The following is a 12,500-nucleotide window of genomic DNA, read 5'->3' as shown; positions in this document are numbered from 1 at the left end:
AAATAATTTCTGGCACAAGACGGAGAAGAAGCTACATGTATGATTTCCGGTTGTGTCACTTCTGAACCCAGCTGCTCCGGGTTCAAATCCCGTTCTAACCTCTGGTTAGGATTTGTTTCCGGTTGTCCCGGATTCAACTCTACCACGCTTTGTAAATATCCAACTGGTTGCCTCCTGCCAGTTGGGGTTCTTAATAATGTTTCTGTTAACTTCGAATTGTTTCCTTCACATTGATAAAAGTGGGGTGCCTGTAAACTAGCTTGATAGTGAAGTGTACTTCCACTATAAACAAAGCATTCACATTTACAGTTACTCTAAGGAGGTGAAGTAAACAGGGACGTTGCTAACAGCCAGCTGCTGGTGAAAATCACTGGCTCATGGAGACCTTATCGCCAGCTGAAATTTCAACATTTGAGAACTTATACATGTATGCCTGGTCCAAAAAGTCCAAAAGAGCTGACTAGGCTTATTGATGAGCCTGCCTAGTTTTTTCTTAGCTACATCCCTGAGTAAAGGTGTTGACTAAAGATCAATACTTATTATGTTAGAGAAGCTGCAACCAGGATAGTTAAATTTTTTTTTAAAATAAATTTAATAGTGTTTTCTCCAGTTAAGAATTACAAGAAACAACGAGCTTTCGACTGCTGGACCTACAGTCCTCATAGGGTGAAAGTGAAAATCCTTTTTATACAGAGAAGGCTTTTTTTTTTTTAATTTCAACCAATACTTATTATTTTTGAGAGCTTCAGGAAAGAATTAATAAATTTTAATTTTTTTTAAAGTTAAAAAAATTGTATTAATATCGCTTGGTTTGAGCCCAGAAGTCGAATGTTTCTCAGTTGGTTAAATTTCTTTTCCTTCATGTCACCTTAGTTTATTGTGATGTGTACTGATAAGATGTTTCCAGAATGAGAGGAAAATTTGTTTTCACTGTTATTTCAAAAGGTGATTGGATAAGGAAGAGGTTTGAAATTCCAGGAATTATTTCATTGGACCCAGAGGAAAAGAGAACCTTGCTGAAGAGACTTATCCGATCCACAGGGTATGAAATTTGATTGTAAAGGCAAAACCCACCTAAACGTTTTCTTTAAAATTTGGTAATTTTATTAACTTGATCTATGGCATGGCATCACACAAGACCTATATGACCATTTTTTTGTTGTTTTTGGTGACAGATCAATAAATTCATAAGGGGCAATTTGTCTTAAATTCACTCTATCCTTGGGATTATAGTTGCTGATGTAGAAACAGTAGGGATTTTTAACAAAGTACTTTAACCCATTGACTCCCAGGGGTTCCCCATTGACAAGTAAAATCGTCTGGCATTAGACAGAGTAAAATACTAAGTCTGGCCGGTTTCGGCCGGTTTGGACGTCAATGGGTTAAGTTTTGATTTAATTGACAAATTTGACTTTTCTTAGTTCATACAACAGTAATGCACCAATTCCACTTACTATTTTGGTGAGACAAAGTGGGGCCAGGCAAGACTGGAGTTGACCGTATTGCATGTAGATACATTTATGTGTATGTGTACATGTATGTGTATGTGACCCTCCACGGGAAAACAGTGAATATTAGGTGATTGTACGTGCATGGCATGGTCCTAACACGTTCGCACAATACTTGTCTGACATGCTTAGCGTGTGCACATGCAAGAATGGTCTGTTAACCCGGTAGACACAAGTTTAACAAATTAAATTCCTTTGACACGGTAGCTCTGTGCTTTTTCTTCAAATACGGTTTGACTCAAAGTAGAGCGCCGTAAAATTCCGAAAATAAGCGCCGGGGCTTATAATGTTCAAAGGCCCTTTTCGAGGGGCTTATTTTTGGAAGGGCTTATATTCGGAGTGGCTTATCGACAGAGGGAAATTTGCGTTTCCGAATCGATTGGGCTAGCCTTATAGTTGGAATTAAATTTACCATTTTTGCTTTGTTTTACTTTGTATTTGAGGGCAATTTTCCAAGTACAAGCTCCCGGGGGCTTACATTTGGAGGGGCGTTTTGACGGAGGGTTTTTGCGTTGCCGCTTTGGAGGGCGTATATTTGGAGGGGCGTATTTTTGAAATTTTACGGTAGTTTACCGCTGTTTATTATAAACAAGATGTAAGTTAATTCAAAGATCATGAAATTCATTCTGCATGCTTACTTGATTTGTCAACAAATGGATGTGAAATTTACGCAGTCAACTTGTGTGTAACATAATACTGATGTTCATTTCCAACGTCAGCAGCATCTTCTGTTTGCTGTTTGTCACTGATTTGCCGATGATAAACCAAGGATGGTCGGACGGTCTACTGAGCTAAAAACTCCACTGGTTGCGCTTACTTGCATGCCCAATTTACAGAAAGCTAATCTACAGAATTATGGTGAAACAGCGTTGGGTCCTTTTGCTCACATTTAGCGCTTCCATTGCTCTTCCCAGAAAAAAGCCATGCTTGTGCAAATAAGCAAGGTCCACAGGTAGTACAAAACTTCCCTTGAGCTTTGATGAAATGCTCTTTTAAATTATGTCGTGAAAAAGCAAACACAAACGATAACAACAACCTCAGTTTGGGTAGTTTTAATACATAGCCTCCACAGTACAATGTATGTGACACAATGCGTCACAAAACACGCTGACTTCAATTTAATACAGTGGCCTTGCCTCTTGCACTTGTTTCCGTCCTTTGTATTTATGCAACAAATCAATATAACACAGCGCATGGAGGAAAGACAATTCTAACCATCGTTCACTTCGACAGCGATAACCAGAAAAACAGAAGTATTAAACTGAGGGATAAAATAGCGGTTAACGGAACTTTACTGACGGCGAAGTATTTAAATTTTAATGACGACTTCGCCATCAATAAACTTTACTAATGGCGAAATACCCTTCCTTATAATTGTCATCAACTGAGGGATGACTTCATTAACGGCGAAATAGTTCAGTTAGACTAATATTACGATTTTTGTAGTTGCAAAATTTTATTTTGTGCCAGTAGTCAAATAACAGCTAAATTTGCATTAATTTTTGTCGAATTACCTCTAAATATATGAACCTAAGACTTCACATACATACAAATCATTCCTCGTTCTTTCATCAACTGCTAGGCCAAGTGAGCCGCTAAATAATATGAACCCAAGACTAAACGTCACACAAAATTAATTATTCTTCGTTCTTTCATCCACTGCCGAGCCAAACGAGCCACTAAACAAAATTCCCTTGATTCTGGCCCTGCATTCTGTCATTGCTCCAAAAATGGTCGTGTTGATGACGTTGTTGTTTTAGTGCCGGCCGTTTCCTTCATTCCAGTGGTTTTCTTTCTGCCATTGTGATTTTAAAAAGAGCTGTTATTGCAAAGATTTATCGACAAGGGCTCAATAGAATTATCAATGCGACAGCTTTTGCTGCAAGGATTTATTTATAAAACACCGATAACACAAGTAGTTTATAGTTCATACGAGATGGGCTTTTTTATCCTTTCAATCCTAAAACAGAATTAAAAGGTTCAGCGTGTTAGAAGTTGACATGGTGAGCATGTAAGGGCATGCAAAGCTCATTGCACGCTCTTTTGTCTTTAGTGGGTGTAAAAAACAAAGGCTTCAACTTTGATGAGACAGGCTACTAACCGCAGCTAACGTGTTGAGTCATGCTCCTTTTGTTTCAACGTGCCGTGCGCGTGTGTTCACCTTATTCACTGTTTTCCCGTGGAGGGTCACGTACGATTCAAATGTCACTGTACAGAATTCAATTGTCACTGTTTATTAAATATAAATGCTTGTCTTCAGTTAACTGGCTTATTTTTACAGGTATAGTACATGTGGTAATGAGGTTAAATAAATATATCATGATGAGGAGAACTCTATGATGATAATAATAATAATAATAATAATAATAATAATAACAACAACAAACATTGACTTTGTTTAAAGAGGGTAGCATGTTTGCAAGTGAAGACCCTGTGGCCGTCAAATCAAACTCTAGCCTCACTTTTATCCAAATGCCTGGTTTCTTAGTCTCCATTGTCAGTTCTTCTGCCCAGTTCTCTGGTTGCATTTTTGTTTCTCTTTCTGCATGTAACAGGTTTGAAGCTTTTCTGGCCAAAAAATGGAGCTCTGAGAAGCGTTTTGGAATTGAAGGCTGTGAAGTTTTGATCCCTGCAATGAAGACGATTATCGACAAGTCAAGTGAACTTGGTGTTGAGAGTATCATCATGGGAATGCCTCATAGAGGGAGGCTTAATGTCTTGGCCAATGTTTGCCGCAAATCTCTGGAACAGCTCTTTACTCAATTTGACTCCTCTTTGGAGGCTTCTGATGAGGTATGTCCTTGCATGACATCACAGAACACAAAATCATGGACATAACTTGTCACTAATTAATTTATTAATTAGTTTTTATTGGTGCATGTAGATCATCCAAGCATCTAGCTACAGACATGTGGTATCTTTCTGACAGTGACTGCACTGCTAGGTATACAGAGAGAGGAATCCTGTTAGGGGCTGTTCACATGAGAAAACTCACTCCGGCGCAAATTGCTTACCAGAATGACTACTTGATTTCGTGTCATGTTTACATGAAGGCACACTTGATATTGATTAAATATGTGTGTGAATTGAAAACAGAAATATTGCTGATGTGCTACTGGCTCCAGTCCACTGAGAGGCCAAATTCGTATTAAAAGGAGTGGGTGTTCTTTGTTTACATGACACATTTGTGGGATTTCATACCAAAATGAAATTCTCCCTCAAAGAATTGTTTCATTCAATAGCCTAAACGAGATGCTTCTGTGAAGCATACACTGGGTTGCCTGTGGTACGTGCTACAGAAAATCAGAAGGCACTGAATTGTGTGGTATTGAAATACAGCATTCCAGTCTCTGAAGAATAACAAATAAAAGAGAAGCGAGAAACATTGGCTTCTGGGCTGACATGTTGATAATTTTCAAGTTCCCTCACAACTTCTTTTTACCACAAGTGTGCCCTCTGAGCATCTGAAGGCTTTCTAATACTAAAGTTCACTGAAGTTAAGCCCTGCCGGGCGGTGTTAGTGTTTGGATGGGAGACCGAAACAATGTACCCCTCTTAAAACAGAAGCATCGGACCAAAAATACTATTAACTCTAACAAATGCGAACTCAGCAAGGTACAGATCTTGTTAGCTTGCTTTATGCAAAACAAATATTGATGAAAAAGCAAATAACTATTGATACACAGTTTTCAGAAAGAGCAGAAGGAAGTTTCCCGGACGGTCGATCGAGAATAAAATATTTACGACATCAAAACAACATTAATTTTGAACCGTGAATATAGAATATAAAAAGTTACGATCAGCGACAAACATTTTGGGAGATTTTTGCTACGTTCAAGTAAATTGCAAAATCGAAAGTGACATGGCCGGAATTCAGCGGGCGCCGTGATTAAGTTACCGCTGTATGTTTACTCGCCAAACAGTGAAGCATCTGTGTCAAATGATGGCAAGATACCGGGTTTTTGTAAGTTTCTTTTTCTGTCAAGTGTTATAAAGTTTGACAATGAAATGAGCGAAGTCAAAACAAAGATCACAATCGCCCAACTCTTATTTATGCAAAGTCAAAATTTACTCTCCAAGACACGTACGACGTTATTTATCACCAGGTAATTCCATCATTTTGGAAATAGCAGCTACTTTATTATTCATCTGCGTCACAAGTTTTCACTGATTTTGGGGCTCATTTTGTTGAAACTCAAGCACGCTTCCAACAGGCCTGTGAACCCTTCATGCTTACAGAGCAATACTAAAAAACTTCTCCCATATCACATTTCAACCTTAAGCTCGAAAATTCAATACACAACATGATATTATAATTCACAAAGGCAGAAAATACCACAGAATCCTTTTCCAGCGAAAATTTTATTGAAACAAACAACATATTTGCTCTTAGAGGCGAAAACCTCTTCCTATTTCATTGCGTGCGTGAAGACAAGAAACTCAATTGTGTCAAATTACCATGTACTTCAGGTAAATACTGCTCACTTTGATTTCGTCTCGACGGGCGATAGATTGTTGTCGAGGTCCAGTACTCGTCGCTTTTGAGATTCATGCCTAGTTTATCCAACTGACTTTCCATTATTGAGCTCCATAAGGGTATATTTTGTTTAAGGATCCACTAAAACGCCATTCGCGTTGCATGACTTTCGACGCCATTGCAGGCTAAGTTAATGATTCTACTGTGTCCAACAGAGAAATCTACACAGTTCCACTACCCTCTCGATCCTAAGAAAATACGCCCAGAAGGCTCTATACACAAAGACACCACTTACCAGGGGAGTGACAGGCAAGACTTTTACCGACACGGAAAAAAAAAAAAAACTAAAAAAAAGAAAACAAACAAACTAAACGAAGACCTCGACTGGGTTTGCCTTATAAGGCAACCCAGTAATAAAACAATTTTCAAGGTATAGCTCTGCTAAAATAAATATTGACCTTTTACCTTTTTGAAAACAGGGATCAGGAGATGTGAAGTATCATCTTGGAATGTCACATGAACGACTGAACAGGGCAACAAACAAGATAATCCGCTTGGCTGTCGTTGCAAATCCTTCACATTTGGAAGGTTTGCTGCTTTCTTTTCCTTTGCTATATTCTTGACTTTGGCTGTTTTGTATGCCCTTTGTAATGTCTTGTTGTTTGGTGATTGTCATGTGTGACTTTGACAGGTGTCAGAAAGTGTCCCTTTACTCTTTCCTTCTTTCAACTATTGCATCGCCACTTTGGGTCTAGAATTAAAAGTGATATTACATGTACCCGTAGCATCACAAAGCTCCAGTTTCCTTGCAACTCTAATCCCCTAGTAAACATGCACTGTATTAATTTAACATCAAGTTTAAAGTACAGGGGACAGTTGTTCAAATGATGGATAGTACTATCCACTGGATAAATCACTATCCAGTGGATAAGTCATAGTGAAACCAATTGGGCTATTTAATGGATACTGATTTGTCCTGTGGATAGCCCTGTCCACCTTTTGAACAACCAGGGCCTGGTCACTTGTTGAAATACCTTTACTAATGCTAAACATAGGCCTCATTAGGCCTAAAAAACGATGAGATTTTTAAAAAAAACGGCTTGCCCCAGACAATCAATAAGATTTTCCTGGAGCTCTAATGTTACTTGTAAACAGATAGTCATTTTTTCTGTCTCTCTGTGACAGAATACAGGGGTTTCATTAGAAGCCTTTTACCAGCTGTATTCAGTATACTGCTGTCTGTTTGTCAGAAATTTCCCTCTCAGTGCCAGCTACTCTGCCTTTCCACTTCTATTGATTAGCCCAGGCATCTACTTCAAAAGTTACTGAAACCCCTGGAATATAAGTAACGTTTGCGCATTTCTTATAGCTGTGGATCCTGTAGTTGAAGGCAAGACGAGATCAGAGCAGTTTTACAGGGGAGACTCACAAGGCAAAAAGGTTACCAAAGTTTTCCTGAATTTCCTTAGAAATCTTGAAACTACATTGACAATCACTGAAAAGTGTTGTAGTACTCTTTTCTTTGTTGTATTGCTTTCTTTTTTTCTTGTGTCTTAAAGATTATTGCTCATTAATGGGAATAATAAATGATTATTATTTGTTAACTTTCTTTGGAACCATTTCACCAATTTTATATGGTACAAGACTGAAATAATGTGCACAAGACATGAAATAGACCAAATATGGGCAAGTTATGAAATTAAAAACTCAACCCGGCAAATTTGGGTTACTGGTTTCTTTCAGGTTTCCAGGCAATTCAACTTTTCAGTTTTTGTAATTAAAATTTTAATAGCTACATGTGATAGTATAAGGTCCTTGTACGAAATAATAAAAAATTCTCAAACTTAATGTAGTTTTCAGTAAGCAAGCATTACCTCAATAATTCTTCCCTAATAGAGTACCGAAGTGTGATGTCACAAAAAAATAAATTTGTGAAATTATGGGATTTGGCGCCATTTTCAAATAGAGCGTCCTTAGGAAAGGGTCCTTGCCAAAAATCATCTCTTAATTGTAATTCCCAGCCGAAATATAAAGGATGAAAGTTTGATACTGCCCCATATAAATCTCTCTAATTTTGAGCTGGTTCCAAACTGAAGGAACCAGAACAAATTTTGAAGGGTTTGTATGGGATGCTATCAAACTTTGATCCCTTATATCTCCATCGGGAATTGCAATTCAGAGCTAATTTTGGGTATGAGGGCATCATTTAGGATCCTCTATAAGAAATATGACATCATACCCCATAATTTCAAAAAATACATTTTTGTGACGTCATCACTTCGGTACTCTATAGAATGTAACATAATATTCCTTTCTTCAAACATACAGGTCATGAGTGTTCTCATCCATGGTGATGCAGCATTTTCTGGGCAAGGTGTGGTGTACGAGACATTTCACTTGAGTGCTCTGCCACAATACACCACCCACGGCACCATCCACATTGTTGTCAATAATCAGGTTTGTTTGTTTGTTATTTATTTATTTATTTGGTTAAGCAGGTTGACGTTTTGGCAGCTATTCAGCTGATGTGGACCTGCTATACCCACCCACCCATATACACACAGAGGACAGCCACAACACCGGGAACTTCATCCCCTACTCTTCTTGAATAGTGTGTGGGTTCTTTAACGTCCCACAGGGAACTAATAAACATGGAAGTTATTTGTGACACGGGACCTCCGGTATGATTCGAATTGTCATACCAGTGATACTATTGGCCCCCTCAAATTGATTTTCCTTGATAGGCAGGGCAATTGCCTTTTAAAATCTCTGCACTTTGATTTCATGCACTTATCAGTAGAGTTTAACTTGTATTGTGTGATTGACAATGCACTGTTTAACGTGTTGACTTTCAAAGCAGACATTTTGACAGGTTAAGAAGACTTGAAAATGAGCTACCACCAGGCAAACTTTCTCATTATTTGTCTTGAAGTTCTTTAATAATTGGCAAGGTTAACAGCTGTCAGATAAGCTCCAGCTAGGTGATGCATATGTAATAATAATGATAATGATAATAATAAGTGTCTCTCTAATCGCCGTCACAAGCACAGCAACAACGCAGCTCAACTAGGTCAAAACGAAATCATACTATATACTCCAGTAAATCCTGTAGCAGTTAAAATTTCACCTTTATCTGTACCTAAATTACATAATCGGGGCTTTCAACTTCAAGAGCCGCCGATAGGGATTTCTCCCGCCTACACAGTGTATCGTGCCCATTTATTTTAACAGTGACAACAGTCAACTTCGTTGTAAAGTTTTGCACCCCAACTTTTCGTATAATTTTTCTATTTGCTTGAAAAGGTAAGGAAGACTCTTCACCAAAGCCTTCAAACTCGGCTTTTAGTTGGCATTGACATGAAAGTGTCAATGTTTTTTTCTTTTCATTCTCTCACTTTTCTTTCAGATTGGCTTTACTACGGATCCAAGAGTGGCACGCTCTTCTCCTTATTGCACTGATGTTGCTAAGGTTTGTATCCTGGGTTGTGATACATTCTTACATTTTAAACAAAAAGTTCATTTCCTTCATTACATTTTTGGCCAGAATGCTCCTTTCAGGTATGTTGAATGTACATTAACTGAAAAATTGTGTACTATGAGTCTCGTGTGGCTCAAAGGTAGGGATCTGGACTAGTAATCTGAAGTTCATAGCTTTGACTCTTATTACAAGTAATGTAATTTCTTTCTATAGCGAAGATATCTGTTTACAAACATTGCTTTTGTTATTCAAATTTGCCAACCACAGGAACAAAAGAACCTTTGTTTTGTCAGCCAACGAGGCTCTGGTTGGCACATTAATGACAATAGGTGACATCAATGATATCTTCCCTATAATACTGTATTTAATCCCAGTCGTCATTAACAAGTTAATTTTTATCTCTTACCGAGCATAAAATTCCACTATCTCCTTCAGGAAGGTTAAATACTTTAAGTAAGTTATCGTCATCAGGTGTGTTCCTTCATTACTTGTGCCAGGCCAAAGGCCACACGAGTTTAATGCTTGTGGACAAGTAAAAACCACTCTGCCGGCATTTTTGTACATGCTCTTACTAACAGCATGAATCAGAAGGCAGGTTTGTGAAAGCACTGACTTTTTCATATGCATTTTTACATTTATTTTCATTGATGACCAAGTTGTAAAAATAAAGCTTGTTCTTGTCTTATTAGGTTGTAGATGCGCCTATTTTTCATGTGAATGCTGATGATCCAGAGGCAGTCATGCATGTTTGTAAAGTAGCAGCTGAATGGAGGGCTGAGTTTGGCAAAGATGTTGTCATTGATTTGGTACAGACATTTTTCTTGGTCCTAGTTGCATTGAACTCGTTTGTTGTTTAAGCCTGGGGCCTGTTTTTCACGGTAGCCTCATGGTTAGTGCGCTCGACTCCAAATCTAGTGGTTTAGGTTTAGGTCCTGGCCGGAAATATTGTTTTGTGTTCTTGGCAAGACACTTTACTCTCACGGTGCCTCTCTCCACCCGGGTGTATAAATGGGTACCGGCGAATTTAATGCTGGAGGTAACCCTGCGATGGACTGGCATCCCATCCAGGGGGGAGTAGAAATACTCCTAGTCGCTTCATGCTATAGAAACCGGAGATAAGCGCCGGCCTGATGGGCCTTCTAGGCTCGTAGCAGACTTTACCTTTTAATACCTTACCTGTTTCTCGAAAGTCCCGACAACTTTTCGGGCCCGAAAAGCCAGTCGTCAAACTGCAATCTGCTTATTTTTAAAGCTGATGCTTTAACATGTTTTTAATGTAAGAAAAACTAAGAGGATTGCGAAGTTTGATGGCTTGGAACCTGGGCGTTGCGAAGATGTAAAGGGGATTGTGGCACCCAAAATAGGCCCGAAAACTTTCGGGACTTTTGAGAGACAGGCACCTGGTTTCCATATGATCGCACCGATCGCCCCGATCGCCCCGATCGCCCCAGTTGTTTCAAATAATGTTCAGAGGCGATCGGGACGATTACATGGAAAACACTACCTCGGCGATCTCTGACGACCCGGGCGACTGAGACGACCTAGAGCGATACACATTATTTTAGACGACTGGGGCGATCGGGGCGATACGGACGATCATATCGAAACCAGGCTTTACTAAAAGACAGACAAAGAATAATTATTCTTATTGCTGAAACAGATTAGCTTTAGCCCCTTACCCCCGGCAATAGAAAGTCAGACCTCAATATTTAGGACAGCAACATCAATAATAATATTGATGGAGAAGGCCTATAAAATAATAGCTTTTAGTGGTCAAAGCAATGCCACTGTAGTTGCCTTTTGAAGTTTACAATGTAATGCTCTTGAAATCTGTGACGTAATGTGAACAAATGAAATCGTAAGTTCTACAGTTGAAGGATGGCAAATTTTATTGTGAAATCACGCTTCCTACAAATTCAGTTTGTGCCCAACGCTGGCGATTTTAAGGTCTCAAATCTTGACTACCAGGAAATCACGCGTATGTGCAAAAGATACACTGTCTCTCGACATTGAGTCAAAAGAACACATCGCCTTTAAGTACGAAAGAAAATAAGTAAATATTTCTGAAGCGAATTGAAGTCTGCATGGCGCATTCATAACAACGGATATACACGCAGGATCCTACAGTGATTTTCTTCTCTCCTTTTTCGTAAGAGACAAGTGTCTCTTCTCTCTCTCCTTTTTTTAAATCTTGATTTTGTCCACGGCTTTAAGTATCTTTTCTCCCTTAAAAATGATTAGTATAAAAATCTGGGAGACACCACGATCCTGGCACGCGAAATGTTCTCTTCCAATTGCCGTCCACATCTCAAAAACGCACGTGCTTAAGCTCCCTAATATCCAAAGTTCATAATACCTTCATGCAAACTTTGCTTATGGCGCTAATCTTGTTTCTCTTTGACATTTTACAGGTTTGCTATCGTCGTCATGGTCACAATGAAGGGGATAACCCCATGTTTACTCAGCCAATCATGTACAAGAATATTGCCAAAAAAAATCCCATCATGGATTTGTATGCCCAAAAGCTTCTGGAGGATGGCGTGGTCACAGAGGAATGGGTCCAGGTTTGTAACTGAGGAACTTTTGAAATGATCTCTTCCATTTTCAGCTTACAATTAAATGCCAAGGGACAGTCTACATGTTGGTGGAGGTCATACATGTAGTAAGGTTTAATTTTTGCTCCAACACTTAAGTTTTGAAGTTTTGGAGTGATTTCTCCAGCACTAGTCTCAGGAAATAGGGGAATCCGTGCTGATGTCAATGTTTCATTTTTACCTCACTGATATGTGAATTTGCTCATACACGGGATTGCATTGTAAAAATATTGGGTTCGAAAAGTCAAACAACTTGCTGAACTTAAAGTAAACCCCTTTTACACACGCTGAAAAATTGGCACCACACTCCAAAGTTGTGGCAAGGTAAATATATTTTAAGAGTGGCAAACACTCCTCCAAAGATGTGCTCGGCACCCCTATGATTTCTGGCACCGATGCCTAATGTGCCTTCTGTTAGTTCTGTTTACACATGAAAATTTTAC

General features: G+C 38.9%; 1 protein-coding gene across 1 annotated transcript in view; it reads left to right on the top strand.

The window, feature by feature from the left end:
- Nucleotides 1-12,500, top strand: part of LOC138004003 (2-oxoglutarate dehydrogenase complex component E1-like) — a 37,563-nt gene that overhangs the window by 13,518 nt on the left and 11,545 nt on the right. Inside the window, exons 6-13 of the mRNA XM_068850371.1 lie at nucleotides 946-1,042; nucleotides 4,064-4,301; nucleotides 6,465-6,573; nucleotides 7,355-7,425; nucleotides 8,314-8,442; nucleotides 9,392-9,454; nucleotides 10,153-10,269; nucleotides 11,875-12,027. Coding sequence (XP_068706472.1) covers nucleotides 946-1,042; nucleotides 4,064-4,301; nucleotides 6,465-6,573; nucleotides 7,355-7,425; nucleotides 8,314-8,442; nucleotides 9,392-9,454; nucleotides 10,153-10,269; nucleotides 11,875-12,027 — 977 coding nt within the window. The remainder of the gene's footprint in view (nucleotides 1-945; nucleotides 1,043-4,063; nucleotides 4,302-6,464; nucleotides 6,574-7,354; nucleotides 7,426-8,313; nucleotides 8,443-9,391; nucleotides 9,455-10,152; nucleotides 10,270-11,874; nucleotides 12,028-12,500) is intronic.

This window comes from Montipora foliosa, chromosome 5 (genome assembly GCF_036669935.1).
Source record: "Montipora foliosa isolate CH-2021 chromosome 5, ASM3666993v2, whole genome shotgun sequence".
Taxonomy (NCBI): Eukaryota; Metazoa; Cnidaria; class Anthozoa; order Scleractinia; family Acroporidae; genus Montipora; species Montipora foliosa.
Note: the sequence above shows the minus strand (reverse complement) of the source record. Positions and strands in the feature narration are given on the sequence as shown.